Source organism: Tricharina praecox, assembly GCF_024521635.1.
Source record: "Tricharina praecox strain CBS 144465 chromosome Unknown BZA05scaffold_27, whole genome shotgun sequence".
NCBI classification, from domain to species: Eukaryota; Fungi; Ascomycota; class Pezizomycetes; order Pezizales; family Pyronemataceae; genus Tricharina; species Tricharina praecox.
In genome coordinates this window covers 23,189-44,927 of record NW_026250429.1, presented here as the reverse complement: position 1 = coordinate 44,927, position 21,739 = coordinate 23,189, and the positions used below count along the sequence as shown (strand labels likewise).

The window sequence follows — 21,739 nt, the reverse complement described above, 5'->3', positions numbered from 1 at the left end:
CGGCGGCAGCCCACAAACGCCGTGCCGTTTCCTCACCCACCACCCCACCACCCCACCCACTACTTCTTCTTCCTTTCATTACACTACATCAACAACATCCTCACCACAACTTAGCCATCTTTGGCATAGATCTATTCGAACGGATTCGCTTCAACAACAATCCGACAACATGACTACTCAGATGCTTTGGTTTGTCGCCTGTTCCTCCTCCTCCCTCTCTTCCTCTTCCTCCTTCTTCTCCTTTTACTTATCCTTCTTTGGCTGAACATATATCCCAGAATCGACGCGAGCAAGTCTGCTGGAGAGATAACGTCGGGTATGGCGGACGATGGCGGTATGTCGCGCAATGTAGCATGCGCCCATGCGTAGGTTCCGCAAAACCCGCCCATGCCCTCTTAGGCTAACAGACGCAGGCTTATATCATACGCTCTGTGGTCGCCAATGCTACCATGGAGAAATCCAATCAGCCTCCCACATCTCCTCAGACCCCCGACGGTCTTGTAAGGCCGCATGCGAAATATACATGTGGTGCCGGTGGTCATCCTCAGAAACCTTTGTTTCTCCCTGTCAACCGAACAGGCGCCCCAGTGGTGCCACGGCCAATTGCCGCAGGATACGGTGCCGCGGTGCGCTGGCTCGAAGAATCCGGCTCGCAAATTGTCCCGCGCCCAGCGCGGCTTCTACATCTTCGGCAACGCAGCGATGGTGACGCACGCCGACATCCTCTAGTGGGACATCGGCTCGGCTCTCAACCAGCAGCTGGCCACGCTGGAAGTGATTCTCCGATTCCTGGTCAATTCAGGTTGGATGGGTGCGGCAGGTTGGAGGTTTATGGATGGGTGTAAGTTACAGTTCGCATTACTTTGGTTGTTTATAGCGGCGCTGACTGTGGTTTCCTGCTAGGTGTCGAGCGTCAAACGTCGCCACGACTTGGGCGCGTAAGCCGGTAGGGGAAAACCAGGGAGAGGTCGAAGTACTCCTCTCGGGGAAGCAATAGCTTCCCCCCTACATCAGGGTGTTGGGGGCGCCGTGGAGGGCGCCGTGGACGGCAAGGGGTAGGGCGCCGGGTTGGGCGCCGGGTTGGGCGCCGGGTTGGGCGCCGGGCCGGAATCCACAAATCTCTAAACTTTCTACCCGAGTACATCGCCATCCGATATCGCATCATTTACTTCAAACAAACCATTAACCTACAGCAGCCAGTATGGACCAACAAGAAACGACTGCGCCCCAACCCCACCCCATACTCGAGCGCTCCCAGCCAGCGGGATTTGAACCAGCCACTGGATGAGCTCAATCAGTAGTTTCACAACGATCCTATCTTCCACAACAATAATCCTATCTACGACAATGGCGGGGGGTAGCTGTGATGATTATCACAGCCCTCCCCGGAATCCAGGAATAGCTGAACTTCCGGTCCACCTCTTGCACAAACAGACCGTTGTTCCGGGGAGGGCTGCGATAATCATCACAGCTATCTCTCGTTGTTGCCGTAAAGAGGAGTATTGTTGTGGAAGATAGGATTGTTGTGGAACCACTGATTGAGCTCGTCCAGTGTGTGGGGCGTAAGTTCAGATTCGACTGCCTGGAAGTGCTCAAGTATGATGTGGGGTTGGGGCGCAGTCGTTTCTTGTTGGTCCATAGTGGCTGCTGTCGGTTCATGTTTTGTTCGGAGTGGTTGATTCGATATCGGATGGCGATGTGCTTGGGTAGGGATGTCGATACATATTCGATGATGATGTACTCAGGTAGAAAGTCTAGATATTTGTCTTCTTGATACTATCCGCTTTGAAATCAAAAGCATCGGGATCTGGTGCGAGCTGTAGTGAAACATTGACCGAGTTTCTGCGGGGCGGAAGAGGCGGTCGGCTACTATTCTGCGCAAGTAGGCGAGCGATGAGTCGGATGAAATGTTTCTTTCAGCATATAATCTACTATCTCGTTAGTTATTCCTTAATTCAATAATACAATTGCCCTATGATTCTGTGTTCCCCGTGCGATACTCTCCATACTACACAAAGATTTATGCTCGTAGACATGACTCGCAGGCGTGACCCAGCATCAGCACCAGTATTAGCATCAGAGTTCGGGACGTACTTAGGATCATACCGCTCGAGGTAGGTACTTGTACAGTATGTACGTTTGTAGTTTACAAGCGTCAGAATACGGCGTCCGGAGTACATGAAGAATCTCTCCCCATGTCCGCAGTAAGGTGATGATGAAGTTTCAACGAGCAGTGTTCTGAAGGACTCAAGAACCCGGTCATGCGAACTGTATCCAACGATGCAGATGTGTCCTGCCTCTTTGTGTCGCTTATGCGAACAGTATCCGGACAAGTTTTTTGTTGTCTTGTCTCGCGGGCGGGTAGAGTATATCTCCCGACGGCAAACGTATTCTGTATATACAGCAGGCCACCGGCCGACGTAGAAGAAAAAGCAAGTAACTACTGAACAGTTCTGTCTTCCTAAAAATCCTTCTATCTATCTCAGTATGTTTGCCAAAACGTTGATCGTACCCCGCCTATCTGTATCGTTGCGCACTGTCACACAGATGCATCCAGTATCACTCGCTAGTCGTGCCCAATCCCGCTGTCAAGAAAAGAACTATTCTGATGTAGTGTACAGTGTATCAGACGCAGTAGAAAGGAAGACATATGTAGAGGGAGGCTGAGGGGCGCCTCGGAGGGAGGCCGCTCGTCACCTCCGTGAGAACGGATAACGGAAGTGTTGAAATAATAGAGTAAGATATGTGTCGGTGAACAGTATTGTATTGAAGTGTAAGGCTGTAGCCTCGAGAGAACAGAAAATATGAGAATGGGGGTCAAGGCCCGTGCCTTCTACCATGACTAAACTTGACAGATATTGCAACGGGAAGTATCTCGGGATAGAGAGTGATGTCACATGACGCGGTATACGGAAGTTCGTGAGATTATGATACCCGCTATTTGAGCTCATTATTCGTGACAATTCGCAAACACTATTCGTGTGCACGACTAGTTACTATCCGTGCGCGTTTGGAGGATGGTAGGCTGAATACCATTCGAGCACACGGTAGTACCCGTGTAAAGCCTCTACAGTGAACGTTATTCGCTCAAATGCGTCCAGTGCACAGTCGATAGTCACCGTCATTACTCGAACGTAAGTACGCCCTTGGTAACGGAATACCGGTAGCATCGCTATGTATGATATGAAACTCACATCGCTCGAATTCCACCCTCCACCATACGTGAAGTACGGTGAGCAGTCGTCATCGGCAATGCGCTTTAAATGGAGCAGCAAAGTGTAACTAAGTAACAATTGTCTATTCTACTACAGTAGTGTTGTCTGCCATCACGTCAGGTTAGATGAGAGAGCACAAGATGGAAGCAGCTCATACGGTGTATTAGATGACGGTGGGGGACAGTCAGACCCTCCAATCGTTGGAACTGGGAATAAATCGGGGGTGGTATTCCCGTTACAACTAAATTTTGGAGGATGTGGGCAGAGCGGCAAGATTTGCTGCGGAAAGAACCTGTCAAGCACTTTCACCGGTGGGGTACGTGCACGACGGTGCAGCAGATTCGCAAGTACTAGGCACGCCGATTGTCAAGTTAGGCTACGCTTGCGCATACTGCTATGCTCGTTGTGGTAGCCCTAGTTCACTTATGGAATTGAATTTGTGACGTGGGACTCGGCGGCAGCCCACAAACGCCGTGCCGTTTCCTCACCCACCACCCCACCACCCACACACCGCCTCCCACCCACTACTTCTTCCTTTCATTACACATCAAAAACATCCTCACCACAATTTAGCCATCTTTGGCAGAGATATATTCCAACCGATTCGGTCAACAACAATCCGACTCCATGAATACTCCCATCCTTTGGTTTGTCGCCCGCTCCTTCTCATTCTTCATCTCCTCCTCCTTCGTCTGCTAAACATTCATCCTAGCTTCGCTGCGAAAAACTGTGCCGAGGCCGTCGCCGCTGGATACTTCGCGATCGAGGAATAGGCGCCTGCTAGCCACTCGACCCGATCGGTTCTACCACCTTCTCACTGTGTAAGTCGGTTTCCGGATTTCACTGGTTGTATCAAGTGGCGCTGACTGGTGGAGTTTCCTGCTAGGGGGTTGTCGTACAAGAGCCATAATACGACAGCGAAATCCTGTAGGTGATCCAGTCCAGGTTTCACTTGACTCTGTGCTCCGATCAGTGCCATTTCTGCGAGCATAAGATGATTGCCGAAGTTCTTGGCCCCGTGTTGGGGCCGGTGGTCAGGCACCCCAGCGGTGCCGCGGCCAAACGCCGCAGGATACGTTGCGCTGGCTCGAAGAATCCGGCTCGCGAATTGTCCCGCGCCCAGCGCGGCTTTTACATATTCGGCAACGCAGCGATGGTCACGCGCGCAGACAAGCTCTGGTGGGACATCGGCTCGGTTCTCAACCAGCTGCTGGCCGCGCTGGAAGTGATGCTCCGATTTCTGATCAATTCGGGTTGGATAGGTGCGGTAGGTTGGAGGTTTATGGATGGGTGTAAGTTGCTTTTCGGATTACTTTGGTTGTTTATAGCGGTGCTGACTGTGGTTTCTAGCGCGGGTCGCTATCATCCGTAACGACAAGCTTGAGCTCGAGAAATTGATCGCGCTCAAGCCGACACAGAGGTGGGTGACGAAGGTGGAAAACCTTCACCGGAGCACTCACCCGGAGCAATGAGCCATTGCGATGGGGAGTTGCGGCTGTGTCCGCAGTGTTGGGTTGGAGGTGGGAGGCCCTGTTGAGGGCGCCGTGAAGAGCGCTCTGAAGAATAATAACATCGGGTTGTTGGGTGGTGCGGAACCGGGGAGATTGTACGGACGAAGACGCGGTAGAGATGGAGTGAGAGTGAGAGTGAGAGTGAGAGTGACGGAGTGGGAGAGATAGTTACAGGAGAGGAGTCGCAATGTTGTATCAGCTATCTGAAGTAATGAGGAATACTGGAAAGAATAGGCAACATGGGGGGTTTATATAGAAGAAACAGAAGATTCAGAGACATATGGTGTTTTCTTGACATAGATTCCATTCTTACATTATGTCGCTCCATTTTATTCATCATAACTTTGCTTTATTGCGGCACCTGTTGCCACGGCTGTGTTGGCGCATCTTTCTTCAGTTGCCGGTTGGAGTATTAGAGTATCAAGATAATGGATGTCTGTGGGAGGGGGGGGGTGGGCGGGGGTTTCTGCGGGCTAGCAGTGGTGGTAGGCTATCCTGCCCAAACAAGAGACGCAGGAGTCGAACGATGCATTCATCCCAGGCCACTATCTACTACCTAATTATCTAATGTAATGAATTCAATGCGATGGCACTACGATTCTGGGTTCCCTATGCGGTACCGTACCTCTGCAGACTATCCTGGCAGACGTGACTCCCAGACTTGACGCAAAATCAGCATCAGCGTTTTGGACTTAGATAGATGATAGGATCCTCCTACACTCAAGGCAGGCTGGAGGGTATTTTGGTAGTTGAAACTTAAAACTACCCCGCCCCGTCGGTATCGTTGTGCAGTGTCGCATTCGGTATCACTCGCCATTCGTGCCCACGATTCGAACCGACTATGCGTGGAAAGTGTTTTGAGTGAACACTATTTTATCTATATGTGTGAGAAAAGAAGGAGAAGAAGAAGAAAAAGAAGAAAAAGAAACCCGCAATGCACACCAACGTTGATGCCCACTGCTAACCACATTTGTTTCCTACCTTCGACAGCTCCTCCGTCACTCCGCGAAAGAGGCGCAATAATCGAAAGAGGAAGCGGAAGTGGACGTGCGCGATGATCGAGAGGATCGGGAAGAGAGGAAGACGGTCAGGCAGGGAGGGTGTGCAGGTCGCAAAGTATGCATCTGCAACATCCTAGAGCTGGCGATTCGTTGATAACGGCCACACCGCTTTCTGGGAATTACTTGAACTCGCACGCGCCAGGGGTTCACCTGCAGAAGAACGACACCAGAAAAACAAAAGCACCCGCGTCGCGAGTCGGAAAGGTTACCTGACACTGGAAGACCGAAGGATAGAGAGAGAGATATCATGCTGTTTTATTTCGCATGCAGCGTATCTAGACTATGCCGAACCGTCGCACTCGTTTCCTGCCCACTCAGGCCGGCTGGGGGTGGGAGCCCGCTGCCTGCGGAGCTGTGGATCTCGGACAGCGTTTCACGGATTTTCGAGCGATGCGCGACTTAATACGCAAACCTCGACGGCAGCGAGTCAGCGACACACGCAGTCACAACCCTACGGCGACGGCAGAGACGAGCCTCGACGGCAGAGACTAGCTTCGATGGCAGCAACAGGCCTTGACACCAGAAGCAAGCCTCGAAAGCAGCGACGAGCCTCGACTGCAGCGATGAGCCTCGACTGCAGCGACGCAAGCAGTCACGACGCTACGGCAATTCAATTCACGCACTGTTTAGGGTGTTCCCCGCAGGTTTTCGCCGATCCCCCTTCCTCTCTCTCCCTCTCTGTCCTTTCTAAAGCATCGTCACCTTCCTCTCTCTCCCTCTATTTTCTGCCTACTCCATCATCTACTTCTGCTTTTACCCTTTCTCTCTCAATTACCCCACGTCAATAGACGATAACCTCCCACCGCTCGACGCAACTAAAAACGATATAACCCACCACAACTTGACCGTTCACACGGCTTCTCTTCCGCCATCCATCCGATGGTAAGCTCTGACCTTGTGGACCTGGTTGGTACTTCCAGTGCCTTATCCCTGATTTTTTCACTCCATTGACACCCTCAAGGCGCCTGGGGAGTGCAAGCGTTTACTCGTCTGCACCTGCCGGTCAGGTGTACGCCCAGCTCCACAGGCACCACAGTGCCAAGGGCCACTATGATGTCGCGATCAGGCGTGTCGAGCAGCTATGGGGAAGGCAATGGCGATGCGATGTCCTGAAGGTGTCGGTCAAGCATGTGAGTTCGCTCTTCTGGGTCGCCGGTACTACTGCTGCTGACGGATACAAAGGTGACCGAGGTCTGGAAGAAGGACAGAATGGTTCTGGAGACTCTATATCCCACCGCAGTCTGTCAATACTTCTACGCGCGGCTCGATTTGGCGACAATGAAAAAAATCTTCAAGTGCATCGGCACTGAAGTTGATCTAAACGATATCTTCAACTCGCCGGCTGCCGAGTTGTACTCGACGTTCTACTGCAACATATGCGATTACGTCCTGCAACATTGTGTGAAGCCCGGCAGTAACCGCACCAAGCACGACGACGACCAGCTTTACGATAGTTGCCGTCTCATTGCCCGCGAGGAGAAGTTTGATCACCTGGACGTGGACGATATCCCGGTTCTTCCAATGAAGCCATTCAGTCCTGTTCATTCCCACAGTAAGCGTGTCCACGGTTCAAGAGGTGGCGAGGAAGAGATGGGAGAGATGGATCCTCGAGAGGAAGAGGAGGAGGAGGATAGGCGGGAAGGGGAGGAGGGTGATCAGGTTACGGTCGGACCTGTGCCTTTGTTTCTTTCAATTGTATCGCAGGTAACTGCATCCTCAATGGTTTTGTAACCTTTCGCGCTCGCCGTGACACAATCTTTATAATATGCTGTTAGCAACCCAGTGGGCCAGTGCTCCAGATAGCACATTCCTGCCCAGTCTTTCCCGACTTATTGTAACTCCGTGCGTAAGGCGTAGAGCCGGCCGCACCCACCAACTCACCACGCGGTGAAAGCACGATGAATACCTCTCCTCACAACATGGAGGCTTACGAAGACGCAACACCATCCGGTGAGCATGATGAGAGAGTTTTCCTGTTTTATTTCGCGTGCAGCCTATCTAGAGTATGGCGAACCGTCGCACTCCTTTCCTGCCCACTCTGGTCGGCTGGGAGTTGGGATCCCGTTACCAGCCAGCACGATGTGGCGCCGGCAACTGTGAGAAGCAAGCCTCGTGCATAACACCCTCGTTCGACTAACACAACCTATGGCTCGTGGTCGAGGGTGATGTTAGGCCGACCACCCCACCACCCACCACCTCCCCCACCCCACTACTACAACGACTACAACCTGCTAAGTGCAATTGAACTTCGACAGCCCACCTCCGTCACTCTCGACAGCCCACCTCCTCGACAGCCCACCTCCGTCGCCCATGAGTCGAGCACGTCCACCACCTCTCGTGAGTCGAGCATCTCCATCCCGAGCATGATTGAAAATTTCGAGAAGCAAGCCTCGCGCATATCACCCGCGATCGAGTGTGCTGGGTCACCACCGCCACTGCAAGTCTGCAACCTGGCGAGTGCAATTGACCCTCGAAAGCCCTCGACAGCCCACCTCCGTCACCTCCGTCTCCTCTGCCACCGCCGACACTACAACCTGTCACTATCACTGCACGTCTGCAACCTGCCAAGTACAATTGACCCTCGACAGCCCACCTCCTTGGGCCTGCCTCTATCACCCGCGAGTCGAGCACCTCTACCTCGAGGACCTTCATCCCACACACCTCCATCCCAAGCACCTCCATCCCGAGTACGATTGAGCACGATTGACAACTCTGAGAAGAGAGAGAGATCTTCCTATTTTATTTCGCATCCAGCCTATCTAGACTATGGCGAACCAACGAACTTCGTTGCCTGCTCGCCCTGGCCAGTCGAGGTGAAAGCCCCGGTACCGGCTCGCCCGATGCGGCGCCCCATTTTCCCTCTCCATCTGCCTCGGGCCGCCCCAAGCCAAAAGTAGACTGACAGTAAAGACCGGTATGGGCCCACATACAAGCTCCTCCTGCTGCCCCCTCGTCTCTCCCCCGCCTCGTATCTTCATCTCCTACTTTCTCGCATCGGGCGCAGAGGCAGTACCCTGCTGAGCACTCTTGGTCTGCCTTCGATGCGATGCTTGCCTCCTCCTCATCCTCCTCCTCCAGGTCTGGTGGAGCTTTCCTCCCCACATCCGTCGTTCCTAGAAACCATAGGATTTGACACTGGAAGGAATGGGATAGTTCATCTGGATATCGATGGTGCTTGCGAGTGATGCAGCGCGATCGGACACGTATTAGCATTCGCGGGAAGGTCGATCTTCACTGTTGAGAGTGTCAGTTTGTGTTCGATTGCTTGACTTATTCGCAAAACACAGCGGACGACCAGCTAGACATACCAGACAGAAGCAGAGAAGAAGAAGCAAGTATGAGAATAAACAGGATTCCCAAGACACGCGCGTATTTCCAACATGACCAAGCTGCCCGCATATTCTGCCTGGATATTCTGCAAGAGCCGAGTGACAACCAATGAGGTTCCGTCATTCCATCGATTTCATCGTTCCGTCCCGAGAGAATCGTAACATTTACGTTGGGTGTTTGCCTTGCCGCCTAAGCAGAAAAGTAGTGCGACGGTTCCACGTAGTCTAGATAGGCTGCATGCGAAACAAAAAGGAAGATCTCTCTCTCTCTCTCTCTCTCTCTCTCTCTCTCTCTCTTGTCGCCTGAGACAGCGGGGAAAGTAACCAGAGATGTCCGAACCGAGGTCGTGCCACCTCAAACGACTGCATGCTTGCTAGCGCCACTTTGAATTTTCGCCACACTGCCACACCAGCATAACAGCGCCGCCTCACCTCTACACCGCCACATCGCCACATCGCCAATGGGTGGGAAATATGCATGTCTGTACTTCGCCTTGTTCGAATCCATTACTTAGACATCTTCCCCTCGGTCCAGCCAGTCCACTCCGCGATAGCTCAGTCTCATTTTTTCGACAGGTATCGAGGTACCTCGTTAAACTGGGTCGAGCCAATCAACTGGTTCAGTTCGCGTGTGGATTATCCTATGCGAATCGGTTAGTTTTCCGGCGGTCACATTGGTGGATGGTACAGTTTACTCCCCATATTTGACGCAGTTGAAGGCCCCAACTGTTTACACTGGCTTCTTGAATGAACATTTGTCGACAACCTGCAGTGTGCACTGCAGTCTAGAAATCACTGACGACCACATACTTACGCGTATCCACCCAACTAACAGCATACTTAGTACTGCTTCGCAGCTATAGACATGGTTACTCCACCGCATTAATACCTGTTGGATCGGATTTACAGAGTCTTGAGGTGGTCAATCGGCGTTATTTTGAAGTGCTAAGCAGTTGCAGGTCTTCAGTAGATATAAATGATAACCCCCATCGTTCTAGCCCCATGCTGTTAGTAAAAAAAATCATCATTGCATTCGACTTCAGTAGATAATGGTAGATTACATATCCGTTTCCACGCGGCTACCACAGGCCGCGAGCTCGATACCGGTTCCCTATTCCTACACCACCGTCCATAAAAAACATATGTACAAATCCAAATTTGTTTCCGCCAAACCCCACTAAAAGAAAAGAAAATAAAAAACACATCACGCCTCTAGTTTCTCCGCCGAAAACGGTAGGTATAGAAGCTCAAGTCACCAGTCCAAAAGAAATTCTAATGATCTTCTTCGTCTTTCTCCTCCCCCCGCCGGTATCTGTTTCCCTGGCGGCCTTCTTCGCCGGCCGGCGACCTCTGTTGCTGCCGAGCCCCTTCCGTCGACCCCCCACAATATCCTCTACCCCGGCGGGCATCTTTGCCGGCCGGCTATATCGTCGTCGAGCTTCTTGGCCGGCGGGAATGTTGCTCAGCATTTGGCGATCATAATCGCTGTGCTTGCGGTTCATTCAACCACACAGATGCAGATATCATCTGCGCGAGTAATACGCACGATTGATTAGTTTTAACCGATTTGAATACGATTTCAAGAGCCCAGAAATTTCATTGGTTACGTACTTGGCGGCATGCCGCGGGACTAACTATCTCGCACCGGTCGTCCAAGTATTGGAGTTGTAGCCAACAACCGGCCGCAGGCCCCGATGGATCATGTAGCATTCGGGGCGCCATGTTGATTGCCGGTAAACCGCGCCACTTTCGTGGTATATGGTATCACTGCCCACCGGCGGGAAACATTTAAGGTAGTAGGTTTGGTAGTAATAGTGGGGCGTTCAGAACGAAGTAGGGAGATATCAATCTAGTGAATTTATCCACGAGCCCGTCAGTATTTGTAAAAGCGAAACTTGTTTTTTGCTACCGTTTCGTTGAACTGGATTGGTCGGTGCACATACCTCCAACACCAATGCCGCGACAACGCGGTGCCCGTCCAGGGCAGGTACAAGATGGGATGGCCATCTCGAGCGCCTCGGGCGCGGGGCCACCTAGTCCATCATCCGCTTCGTCCTCGGCAGTCTCGGCAGTCTCGGCAGTCTCGGCAGTCTCGGCAGTCTCGGCGTAGACATACGCGGCAGCGGCATGTGGAAAGAGTGTTTTCCATTGTTGTCGAAAGGTATGCCGTAGAGATCTTCTGGCAATGACCGATTAGACGGATTAGGGCAATGGTTTTGACAGACTATTCCATCGCGACACACCTGCCGGCCACCTAGAAGAAGCAGAACGAGGGTAAATACCATGATGAAAGTTCTCGGCGAGACGGCACAGTCAAATACACCATTGCCAAAGTGTTGTTGTAAGATGATGAAGGAGTCCAAAGATGGAAAAGTGTATTGTGAGAAGTTGTGGTGTGGGAAGAAGAAATATTCTAATTTATAAGTGGGGCGGGAGGTAGGCAGGGGGTAGGCGGGCTAGGGCAAACTAGGGCCACCGCGAGAGTACCCTAAAAATTGAGCCGACTCGGCGAACAGGTGACGTGTGTTGATGCCGTGCATTGAATGACTTGTGAGGACTAGCCTGCGGAAGCAAACTTGGTGAGAATGCATGTGGTAGGTAGCTCAGCAAACGCGCGAAAAGAACTGCAAACGCACCACGAGATTCGCAAACATATCCATGTACCTTATTCATACCGGCCCTGTGGATATCCCATTTGTTTGGTCGTGTGCAAACACCTCCAATATCCACCTGCGCACGGGCTGCGAGAGCTTCCTAAATCGTACAAATCTCCCCATCGCCGGCCGATTATTTCGCGTTCCCGAAAGTGATTATTAATCGTACGTACATCTCTGTCTAATCGGTCACCTCATCGTGGTCATGCGGGCAGCGCAAAATTTTAGGCATTCATAATTTCTGGTTCGGTTTGGGTAACGGGATTTTCCCTAATGCATGTGATGTTACAATCAGCAAGAGACAGCTTCCGCCCGAGTACCAGTTCCCAGTTTGCAGGTCCAACCCGCCGTTTCTTCAATATATGTATTCAAAACAACGAAAGCAGAGGAAGTCCACACCCACACCCCCCGATCCACCATCCCCGCCTATGCCCTAACTATTTCGCATTCCCGACAGTATCTCATTATCGTACATCACTGTTAAATCGATCACGTAATAGCCGTACACCGCTGTCTAATCGGTCACCTCTTCAAGGTCATGTGAGCAGAGCAAGATTTTAGCCATTCATGGTTTCTGGTTCGAATCGTGTCACGGGATTTTTGTCAAGAAAAGTGGTATTTTGAAGTAATGTACAGTGTATCAGACTCAGCAGGAAGAAAGGCTTATGTAGAAGAAAGCGCGGGAATGCCTCAGATAGAGGCCGCTCGCCGTCGCTCGCTACCTCCGTGAGAGCTGTTGAGAAAATATGTGTGTTCGATTGCTTGACTTGGTCGCAAAAACACAGCGGACGACCAGCCAGACATACCAGACAGAAGCAGAAGAAGAAGAAGAAGAAGCAAGTATGAGCATAAACAGGATTGCCAAGACGCGCACTGCGCGTATTACCAACATGACAAATCTGCACCCGGATCCTGCACGAGTGACAACCAATGAAGTTCCGCCGTTCCGTTTTTCTGTTTCATCATTGTAGCATTCGACCTTTGCAGATCATGGCTAAACACACGTCTAGTTCCACCCCACTGTCTCCGACCGCTAGTAACGAGCTCTTGCGGGTTCCCTATTGCCCTCCGCCCGACCCATCCGCGCATAACAAAGGGAAAGATAGAAAGAAAGAAGAACAAATGAGATGACAAAATGGAACGGAAAGGAAAAGCGTCAGTCTTTCTCGAAACCCAACCTCAAACCTCCTAGACAGCTCCTCAAGCCTGTCTAACGCCTCTTCTCTCTCCGCGTATGCCGAAATCTCCTGCCGACTAACCCGTACTCTTCCCGAGGCCCTCGTTGGGGTTGGAGTTGGGGTGTCTGATGCCGACGGTGCGAGGTTTGGGGGGGAAGATGTTCCCCAGCCTGTCGCCTCTCCTCTGCTGCCACCACTCTCTCCGCTGCCACCGCTCTCGCTCCTTCGCTCTCTTCTCCTGCTATGGGGTAAGTGGGATCCGCCGCTGCCGCTGCCAAGTCAGATGTCTGGCTCGGAAATTCCTGTTGCTCTACCCCGAGGGGGGGCATCCGCCGGCCCACGTCTGTGGTGGTGAGGAAGTGGAGGACGGCCATGCTGCAATCTTAGTTGGCAAAGAGGTCCCTGATCTTAAACCTATGCTTCCCTTGGCCAGTCCTCTTTCCCACCTCGGTCCACAGGATCTTCTGTTGCTCCCTCCACTGAGCGAAGTTCTTGAATAGGTGCTCCGCCGTTCCCTCGTTCCTGCGAGAATCGCAACAAGGACGGAAAACGGAAGCCAGAGTGACCTCGCATGACGCGGTACAAGGAAGTTCGTGATATTATGACAATTTTAGTACATGTGACGTTAAAGTCAGTAACAGACAGCTTCCGCCCGAATACCAGTTCCTATTTCGCAGGTTCAACTCGCAGTCTCTTCAATCTATGTACCCAAAACAGAACGAAAGCAGAGGAAGTCTAGACTCTGCACCCACACCCCCGGATCCACCACCCCCCCCCCCCCCCATGCCCGCAAAACACGATCCGCAATCAACACCCACTCGCCCGCCGCACCGAGCCGTGTAAACAAACTTCACCATTTCTATGCCGGCCACTCTTCATCTAGTCGTCGTAATCGGTCCTAGAAAATACTGTTTCTCTCCGAGATCCCGATGACTGCCGGCGATGTGAACGGGTCGCCATCCATCATCGGTGCGTCGTCTTCCGAGGGAGTGAGGGAGGCCTGCTTTTTGCCGCCGGCGTGGTTTTGGGTGATAACGGCGGCGACGGCGGAAGTTTTCCTAGAGCAGTATTAGTATGTAATATATGGAGGGAAGGGTGGATGGAGGTGGGGCTGTTCATGACGGAGTTCGAGAACCAAGCACGCGAAAAAAAAACGATTAAAGCAGGTAAATTGGTATCAGAAATGGTCGCTATGATTTCTAGAAAAGTACACATCATGAAAACCAGATTTTTCCAGTTGCCACCCACCATGCGGTATCCCTAAGCAAGAAACAAGATAGAAATGAACAGCCCAGTAGAAAAACAACTCGAACGCGAGGAAAGTATCCCAGGAATCACAGATTTGGATACCGCGCGCATGAATCTAGATTTCGCAAGACCTACTCTTCGGCAGCTTTTTTTGCAGGACGGCCACGCTTCTTGGGAGGTGCAACAGCTCTGCCGGGGAATGTCAGCCTAAATTCTCTGCGTGTGGTAAAGAAAGGAAAAATTACTTTTTCTTGGGATCCTCCGCGGAGTCGTCATGATCCTCCGTCGCTTTGCGCTTCTGGACCTTCTTGACGGAAGGTTTCTTGGTGACGTCGGAGTTGACGTCGGAGTCAACATCCATGTGCTCGGGATCCGCAACCTTAGTTGAGTTCACTTCTTTGGTAACGGTAGCTTCGGAGTGCTTGGGAGCATTCGCCTTCGCCTCACGCTTGGCGGAAGCCTTGTTAGGGACGGTGGATGACTCCTTGGTGGAACCGGCGTCAGCCTTGACAGCGGGCTTGCGGCCGCGCTTAGCAGGAACCTTGACATCTTGCTCGACTTGGTCGACTGAGTCGGAGTCCGAACTCTTGGTGCCAACTGCCTTCGCCTTAGGACTCTTAGCAGAAGCCTTGGGGTTCGCCTCGGGTTCCGCATCGGCCGAAGAGTCCTTGGCGACAACTTCCTTCGGTTTGCGGACGCGCTTGGCCGGCGCCTTCTTCGGTTGAGAGGTCTCGGCGATCTCGGTTTCCTCTTTCGAAACTTCAGTCTTGGTGGGGTCCTCAGACTCGGCATCGGCAGAAGAGTCCTTGGCGACGACTTCCTTCGGCTTGCGGCCGCGCTTCGCCGGAACCTTCTTCGGCTCCTCCACGTCGGCCGTCTTTTCGATTTTGTTGTCATCCGTGGTTGCTTTTGCCTTGCGGCCACGTTTGGCGGGAGCTTTCTCGGGGTCGGTGTTGGTCTCGACGTCTTGATCCTTCTCGACTTCGGGGGCTTTAACCTCCTTGGCCTTCCGACCACGTTTGGCCGGCTTCTTGACCTCGTCAACTTCGCCGGTCTTGCTCTCCGACGAATCAGGTTTCTCGTGAGCATTGTCAGCTTTAGAGTCGTCTTTGTCGCCAGCAGACTTCACTTCTTTGCTCTTGGGGGCACGTCCGCGCTTGGCAACAACCTTCTTGGGAGGTTCCTCGGCTGACTCCGCCGATTCTTCGTTCACTTCCTTGTATGACTTGACGTTCTTGGCACGGCCGGACGAGCGAGCCGATTCCTTGGGGACCGCCTTCTCCGCTTTAGAGTCGGCCGACTTCTTGGGGCGACCACGCTTAGGTGCAACCTCCTCGGCTTCGTCCTCGGGGGTGTCCGCGGCAACCTCATTCTTCTTGGACTTTGACAAAGAAGTGCGAGACTTCTTCACAGGTTCTCTGTAGCGTGTTAGTACGATTCAACGAAAGAAGAAAAAAAAACCGGGGAATGCAACTAACTTGGTCTTTCCGGATTTCTCCTCAACGACCGCGTCATCGTCAGACTCCACCTTCTTGATAGCGTCAGAAGAAGTAGGTGATTTCGCCTTAGAGTCGAAACCGGCATCCGCGTCATCCGTGACGTCTGGTTCTTCATTCTTGTTGGCTTTTCCGCGACCCTTGGTATCAGGTTTGGAACCCGAAGCCGAAGCCTTGGATGCGATGGCCGCGTCATTGCCATCATCTTCGTCTCCATCCGCCTTGGATCCTTTCTTGCTGCGTGGGGCTTTAGGGAAATCAGGGCGGTTTCCGGCCAGGACCTATCAATATTATTAGTCCAATTCGTGGCAACAACTGATGAAGAGAGTACATACACCGCGCCAATCGTCATCGGCAACCCATCCACGCTGAATCGCTTCGCGAACTTTCACCTTGTCATCCTCCGTAAGTTCCTCGAGTCCGTCGCAGAGGTCCCAGTTGATGTTGTCGCCGTCCATCAACGACGCCTTGATGTTGGACATCTGCTTCGCCGTAACACAGCCCCTACACGCAAGCATCGAGTTAGTCGCGCCACAACGAATCGAGTAGGAAAGAGGGCAACCGACCAGTGCCTCCAGGCCCAGGTGCCCTTTTCGACACCGCGAATCGTGACGAAGGTGCCCTGGCGGAGCTCATCCTTGAGGATCTTGTCATGGCCGCACGTGGTCGCCTTGCATTTGGCGCGGCTGGAAGTCGCGTTCTCTGTGACGAGGACATGTCAGCGATCACACACGACCGAATAAATGCGGAACTCAAGCGCGAATCGAGAGGGGGAATGTCACATACCGAATCGATACGTTCCCATGTTGACAAATCTTTGGTAGTCGAATGGCGTGTAGGCAACGTTGATGGATGTAGAGTGAAAGGTGTTAGAGCGTGCGAACAACAACGACGCGACCGACGAGAGACGATCGCGAAAAGCTAGTCGCGTGTTGTTGTGTAAGAGAAAAATTGTAGCGACCAGAAATTGTGAAGAGAAAGCGAACTATCCGTGAGGCGGGGGAGGGGTAGGTGGAAGAGAAGGATGGTGGGGGAAAAGGAGAAGTGGGGGAAGAAGTGGTGGTGGTTGGGAAGTGGTGGGAGTGGTGGAGGAAGAACTTAGAAGGAGGAGGGCTGGGAGAGCTGGAAGGGAGCGAGCGTTCTACGTCAGAAAAGAACGCGCACAAAGTCGCGTAGGTGCCTCCCACGACCAGATGCAGCAAAAATATACACAAAAGAAAGGAGAATGCACGGAACGATGCAGAATTACCGTGAGAAAAATAATTATTCCTAGAGGAACTTAGCTTCGAGAATCCTTTGTATGGCTCCTGTGCTCGGTTGGTAAATGCGCACCGGTGAGAGACGGGGTCGGCTAGATGGTTTTCGCGCTCGGTCAGACAGTTCGGTACCACCACGCCAACAAATTGCCTAGCAGGCGAACGTGTGAAAAGTGCTTCGCCATCCGTCTCGCTACACGACGTGGATGTATTTTAGTGACTCTGATTGCCTAAACGAAGACTTTTTAACCACTCCGGGAATCGATTATGTTGCCGTGCAGAAATGTCTCCACTTATGCTCAGGCTTTTGGCTCCTTAGGAACCCAGTCTTCACGCCGGAGGAGAATTCTGGCGCAGAACCTGTGGAGAATGGAGCACTCCGCACTTGATCTATCAACACGGAGTGCAGCATGAACGACCCCATAGACTATGGTGCATATAACGTATAGAGACTTACATAGGCACCGCACAACTACACTTACCGAAGACGCCGGTCGTGGGCGAATCACGAGGAAAAAAACCACTGTTCGTAGCTGTGTGGGGGCTTTGGTGAAATGGGTGCGTTCATAGTTATCACTAAGTGGAGACTCGGTATTCGTTCGAAATAGGGGGATCACGAGAGCCCTAAAGTAAACATCTCCCTTCAAGGTCCTTCGCCTCCCACCGATTCGCCTGAGTTGTTGTGCCCGTCTCATACCCAGCTCAAGCTGAACTCTACGGTGGGTTCCGATGTCAGGTTTTTCCGGGTATTTAATTCGAGTAAAATTATTCATGTGATCTCACATCGAGTGTAATCACATTGTCCGCTTGCTGCAGAGCGGGGTCCATCCTCAACATCATCGTATGTACCTGCCACGATGCGGGAGTCGGCAGTGCGCATAGCATCGCCACCACTGCAGAAGGAAACGTGCATCACCCCACCCCGTTGAAAAGTCTGGAGGATGACGTAGGGCTAGAACATAACAATGCAAAGTGGAAGGATTCATTTGTAAGTATTTACTATAATCTGCTCCTCCATCCTGGCCGTCAAGCCTCTGCTTCCAAGAAGACCATGACGTGACCAACGGACATGAGTTCCCTTCCATCCCACTCCGCCGGCCACTCTCACAACCCACTCTTTTACACTGTTCACGTTACATAAACAGCCAACTCGCGTATACGGCTATGTTCAGAGTCGGTGAATAACTGAGAGAATCCAGTGCTAGGCTTCCACCGGTCAGTTCAGTGGTGGTGGAGTAGATGCGCACGAATAATTTCCGCGATTCGCAAGCTGATGATCAGCGAATGTGATTTCACCCGCTCACCCCCGACAAGATCCAATCCCCTTTTCAACCGTTCCACCATTTTGCTACATCGACTCGTTAATCGTCCCTTTTTCATGCATTAATTCTCTTGGGGTTGTTGCGACATGTGTAAGCATAGAGTGTCACTCGGTGTTGCTTCGATCCGCATTTTGTGGCGCAGCAACACCTGCGAGATGGGGAAAGGAACAGAGAAGAAAGGGACAGTGGGGCGGAAATATGTGAGGGCATTCTGGCCTGGGCTGATAGAGATCGAAGCAAGGACCTCTACGTGACTGTCTTCGTTGGCGGGAACATGGAGGCCAGGCGGTACCGGATGCACGAACCCCAGGACAGGCGGAAGTCGGCGGAGAGAGGCGAAGGGGCAGCAGGAGGAGCGGGCATATACGCCTATACCGGTCTTTACTGTCAATCTACTTTTGCTGGTGTCAGCCCGTGGCGCATGGGCAGGGGACGTGGGGTGCCGCATCGAACTGGTCGGTACCGAGGGTCTCATCTCGATTGGCCAGGGCGGACAGAAAAGGGAGGTCGTGGGTTCGCCATAGTCTAGATAGGCTGCATGGGAAATAAGACAGGAAGATCTCTTTCTCCTGCTCAATCGTCTGCTTAGTTAAGGTAGAAGACACGGGCCTTCTTCCCTATCTCCTACACCTTCGAGACTCCCTATCCTTCTCTCTATCTCCTATAGACACGATATGATACATCCCTACCATCGTATTCTTCGCCATATCCAACACGCACATTTGTGGCGTTGCAACACCTTTGAGACAAGCGAGGCATCCGAGTGGGAGCTCCAGGAGCGGGAAGAGAGAGCGGAGCTTAGGCGACTCGAGGTGGAGGAGGAGGGTGCCGAATTCGAGGAGGAGGAGGGTTCCGAAGTCGAGGGGGAGCAGGGCGCTGAAGTTGGGGAGCCAAGTGACATAGAAGACTCGAGGGCGCGGGTGCGAGGCGAAGGTGGAGACGGGTATCGCGAGATAGAACGTTGGGTTAGACACTGGCGTGGAAACGGGGGGAGGGTGCACGTGTAGATGATATCGCCATGATCTCGATAGGTCGCATGCAATTGATGAATGAACAAACAACAAAGGCCTGTGAGATATGGTGACTTCATGTCTCCCCGTATCCCCATACCCAGATCTCTCGATATACAGTCAGAATCTCGATCTTGCAGCTTCAGCGTGCGTCCACATTCGATCGTCATACAACAGGCTGAACTCCGATCGTATCCACCTGATTTCCTCAACAACTGCATGATACCACTTTGGGTCCCACGTGCGGGCACTTCGAACTGCTCTGGTCGACGGCTGGTGTCATAGGCGGAGAAAGCAAAGAAGCTGCAGAGCCAGCCCGCAACGAAGACTCCAGACCGGTTTCAGCTGAGCGTCAGCTTACGGGAGGAAGGGCGAAACTGTGCATGCGGAGGAGCATCTGCTCGTGCCAAAGTGGCTAGCATCACCCCGTGTCGCTCGCAGGCTTCCGACCTGGGGCACTCATACGTCTTCCCAGCACACAGCACTCCCTCAGGTTGTTTGATTCTCATTCGAACCGACGCCCATGAAGCTTCCGTAAGCAGATACTCCTCTCCTTACGATCTTCACACGGCGACTCGACACCAACTTCCTACGGCGGTGTATAGAATACCTGAAATCAGTTTTGACCGGACCGGAACGCACGACTAAGGCTCTGCCTTGGACGGATGCCAGCCTTGAACCCCTAGCAACCGGTGCCGAGTTGAGGTACGACAGGGATGTCTTGACGCGGTTCCCAAGCTGCCTACAAGGAGGAGTCTTCTGACGATTGAGTACAGATAATGCGAGATTACATCCGAGCCACCGACCTACTACAACTCGTCCGCTTCGTCTAGATGTCCCGCCACCGCCGCGGAAGAAATCGCCAACGCCGAGAGCAACACACCTGCGACTCCTATGGAGACACCCGAAATTCCACTGCTGCCAACGGCGAATCTACACTGCCAGGCTGCACAGCTACTGCCGTCAGTGGAGAATAACCGAAATGAGGTTTCAACGGACCGGAACGCACAAGTACGGCTCAACCTCGAACGGATGCCGGTATTGAGGTTTGAACCCCCTAGCAACCGCTGCCGAGTTGAGGTACGACGGGGATTTCTTGATGCAGTTTTCAAGCTGCGTTTAAAAGGAAGTCTGCTGACGATTGATTATAGATGGTGCGAGATTCGTTTGGATCCACCGACCTACTGCCGCTCGTTTGGTTCGTCCTGTATGTCATGCTACCGCCGCGGAAGCAATCGCGAACGCAAAGAACAAGGCGCCTACGACTCCTTCAGAGACTCCCGAGATCTCATTCCTGCTGACGGCGAAGATACACCGTCAGGCTCCACAGAGACGGTTGCCGTGTTAAGGTACCACGGGGATCTCTCGATGCAGTCCCCAAGCAGACGTTTTTTGACGATTGAGTAGAGATCATGCGAGATTCCTTCCGGTCCACCGGTCTATCACAGCTCGGCCAGTTCGTCCTCTATATCATACCACCGCCACCGACGAAATCGTGAACGCTGAGACGAAGAAACCTGCGAGTCCTGCCGAGACTCTCGAGATATCACTCCTGCCGACGGCGAATCTAAAATTTCAAGTTCTGCAGATACTGCCGTCAGTATTAGAGCTAAAGCCGGCGACATGGGCTCGGTAGAGCGATTCAAAGAGTCTACCACCGGCGCTGATCGACTGGATGCATTATCTCAACCCTCTCGTACTAGCGATAGACCGGGAAGAGGAAGTAGTAAGTGCGGCTCGACTATTCGTTCGTCCGATATCAGGCCGCTGACGTTTTCTGCCAATAGATGGACACCAAGAAGGTTTAGGGCAGTGGTTTCTAGGCTACTACGGAAGATGATGGTGCAAAAGTGATCTGGAGCCGAAACGGGAAGCGTGATGTTCAGGAACTCATCCATTTAAAAGTTTCGACCAAGCTTCGTTCAAACTACCAGTACAGTAATCGTTCAACTGGGTAGAATATTATTTGCAAACTGCACCATCAACAAATCGGACACCCAGAAACCCAACTTAACACTCCGAATTCTACGCAAAGACGCTACCAGCTCGTTGGCTCAACTCGGTTCAACTGGGTAACTGTTCGAGGGTATGGACACGATCCCAGACCATACCCGAGCCGAGCTCTCCGATCAGTTCTGGAATGAGACTAACATCTATTTTCGCACCAGATCATTCAATATACCTTCGTGATTCTAGATCGCTATTACCGATGCTCACCCGGCCGGACCGCGATGTACACCATGCTCCGCCGGGGCAGGTTGGAGACCAAGAGAGAGTGGAGCTGACGCGACTCGAGGAGGAGGAGGAGGGTGCTGAAGCTGATTGGGAGGAGGGTACTGAAGCTGAGGAGTCCAGCGACGCAGAATAGCGGTCTGGAAAGTTGCAATGGAGGTGAGATGACTCGAGGGCGTGGGGGCGACTGCGAACGGCGGAGAGGCCAACTTTCGGGAAAGGCCAGG

General features: G+C 52.5%; 5 protein-coding genes across 5 annotated transcripts; 3 read left to right on the top strand and 2 right to left on the bottom strand.

Moving 5' to 3' along the window:
* Positions 1-3,174: 3,174 nt before the first annotated feature.
* Positions 3,175-4,687, top strand: BZA05DRAFT_421398 (uncharacterized protein; the record flags this gene model as incomplete). The annotated part of the gene is made up of 7 exons (XM_051485712.1): positions 3,175-3,232; positions 3,312-3,335; positions 3,470-3,531; positions 3,789-3,862; positions 3,953-4,036; positions 4,161-4,507; positions 4,566-4,687. The coding sequence occupies 7 exons, from the start codon at positions 3,175-3,177 to the stop codon at positions 4,685-4,687; spliced, it is 771 nt and encodes a 256-aa protein (XP_051336279.1).
* Positions 4,688-6,666: 1,979 nt separating this feature from the next.
* Positions 6,667-8,484, top strand: BZA05DRAFT_421397 (uncharacterized protein; the record flags this gene model as incomplete). The annotated part of the gene is made up of 5 exons (XM_051485711.1): positions 6,667-6,669; positions 6,708-6,917; positions 6,970-7,446; positions 8,043-8,124; positions 8,357-8,484. The coding sequence occupies 5 exons, from the start codon at positions 6,667-6,669 to the stop codon at positions 8,482-8,484; spliced, it is 900 nt and encodes a 299-aa protein (XP_051336278.1).
* Positions 8,485-10,363: 1,879 nt separating this feature from the next.
* On the bottom strand, positions 10,364-11,401 carry BZA05DRAFT_421396 (uncharacterized protein; the record flags this gene model as incomplete). Its single annotated transcript, XM_051485710.1, has 4 exons — positions 10,364-10,606; positions 10,728-10,750; positions 11,060-11,216; positions 11,360-11,401. 4 exons carry the CDS (start codon positions 11,399-11,401, stop codon positions 10,364-10,366), a joined length of 465 nt encoding a protein of 154 aa, XP_051336277.1.
* Positions 11,402-16,036: 4,635 nt separating this feature from the next.
* On the bottom strand, positions 16,037-16,395 carry BZA05DRAFT_315775 (poly polymerase and DNA-ligase Zn-finger region-domain-containing protein; the record flags this gene model as incomplete). The annotated part of the gene is made up of 2 exons (XM_051480375.1): positions 16,037-16,196; positions 16,259-16,395. Coding segments are annotated over 2 exons (297 nt in total), but the record flags the coding sequence as incomplete, so codon positions are not given.
* A 3,367-nt stretch (positions 16,396-19,762) lies between these two features.
* On the top strand, positions 19,763-21,275 carry BZA05DRAFT_476500 (uncharacterized protein). Its single transcript, XM_051488254.1, has 6 exons — positions 19,763-19,985; positions 20,057-20,326; positions 20,432-20,629; positions 20,688-20,859; positions 20,917-21,006; positions 21,068-21,275. The coding sequence occupies exons 2-6, from the start codon at positions 20,175-20,177 to the stop codon at positions 21,086-21,088; spliced, it is 633 nt and encodes a 210-aa protein (XP_051336275.1). The 5' UTR covers positions 19,763-19,985; positions 20,057-20,174; the 3' UTR covers positions 21,089-21,275.
* Positions 21,276-21,739: the final 464 nt, after the last annotated feature.

Coding starts and splice junctions, on each gene's coding strand:
- BZA05DRAFT_476500 (XM_051488254.1), top strand. CDS start 20,175: ATGGAGACACCCGAAATTCCACTGCTGCCAACGGCGAATCTACACTGC. Junction 20,630..20,687: donor GAGACGGTTGCCGTGTTAAG/GTACCACGGGGA, acceptor ACGATTGAGTAG/AGATCATGCGAGATTCCTTC. Junction 20,860..20,916: donor CGGCGAATCTAAAATTTCAA/GTTCTGCAGATA, acceptor TGGGCTCGGTAG/AGCGATTCAAAGAGTCTACC.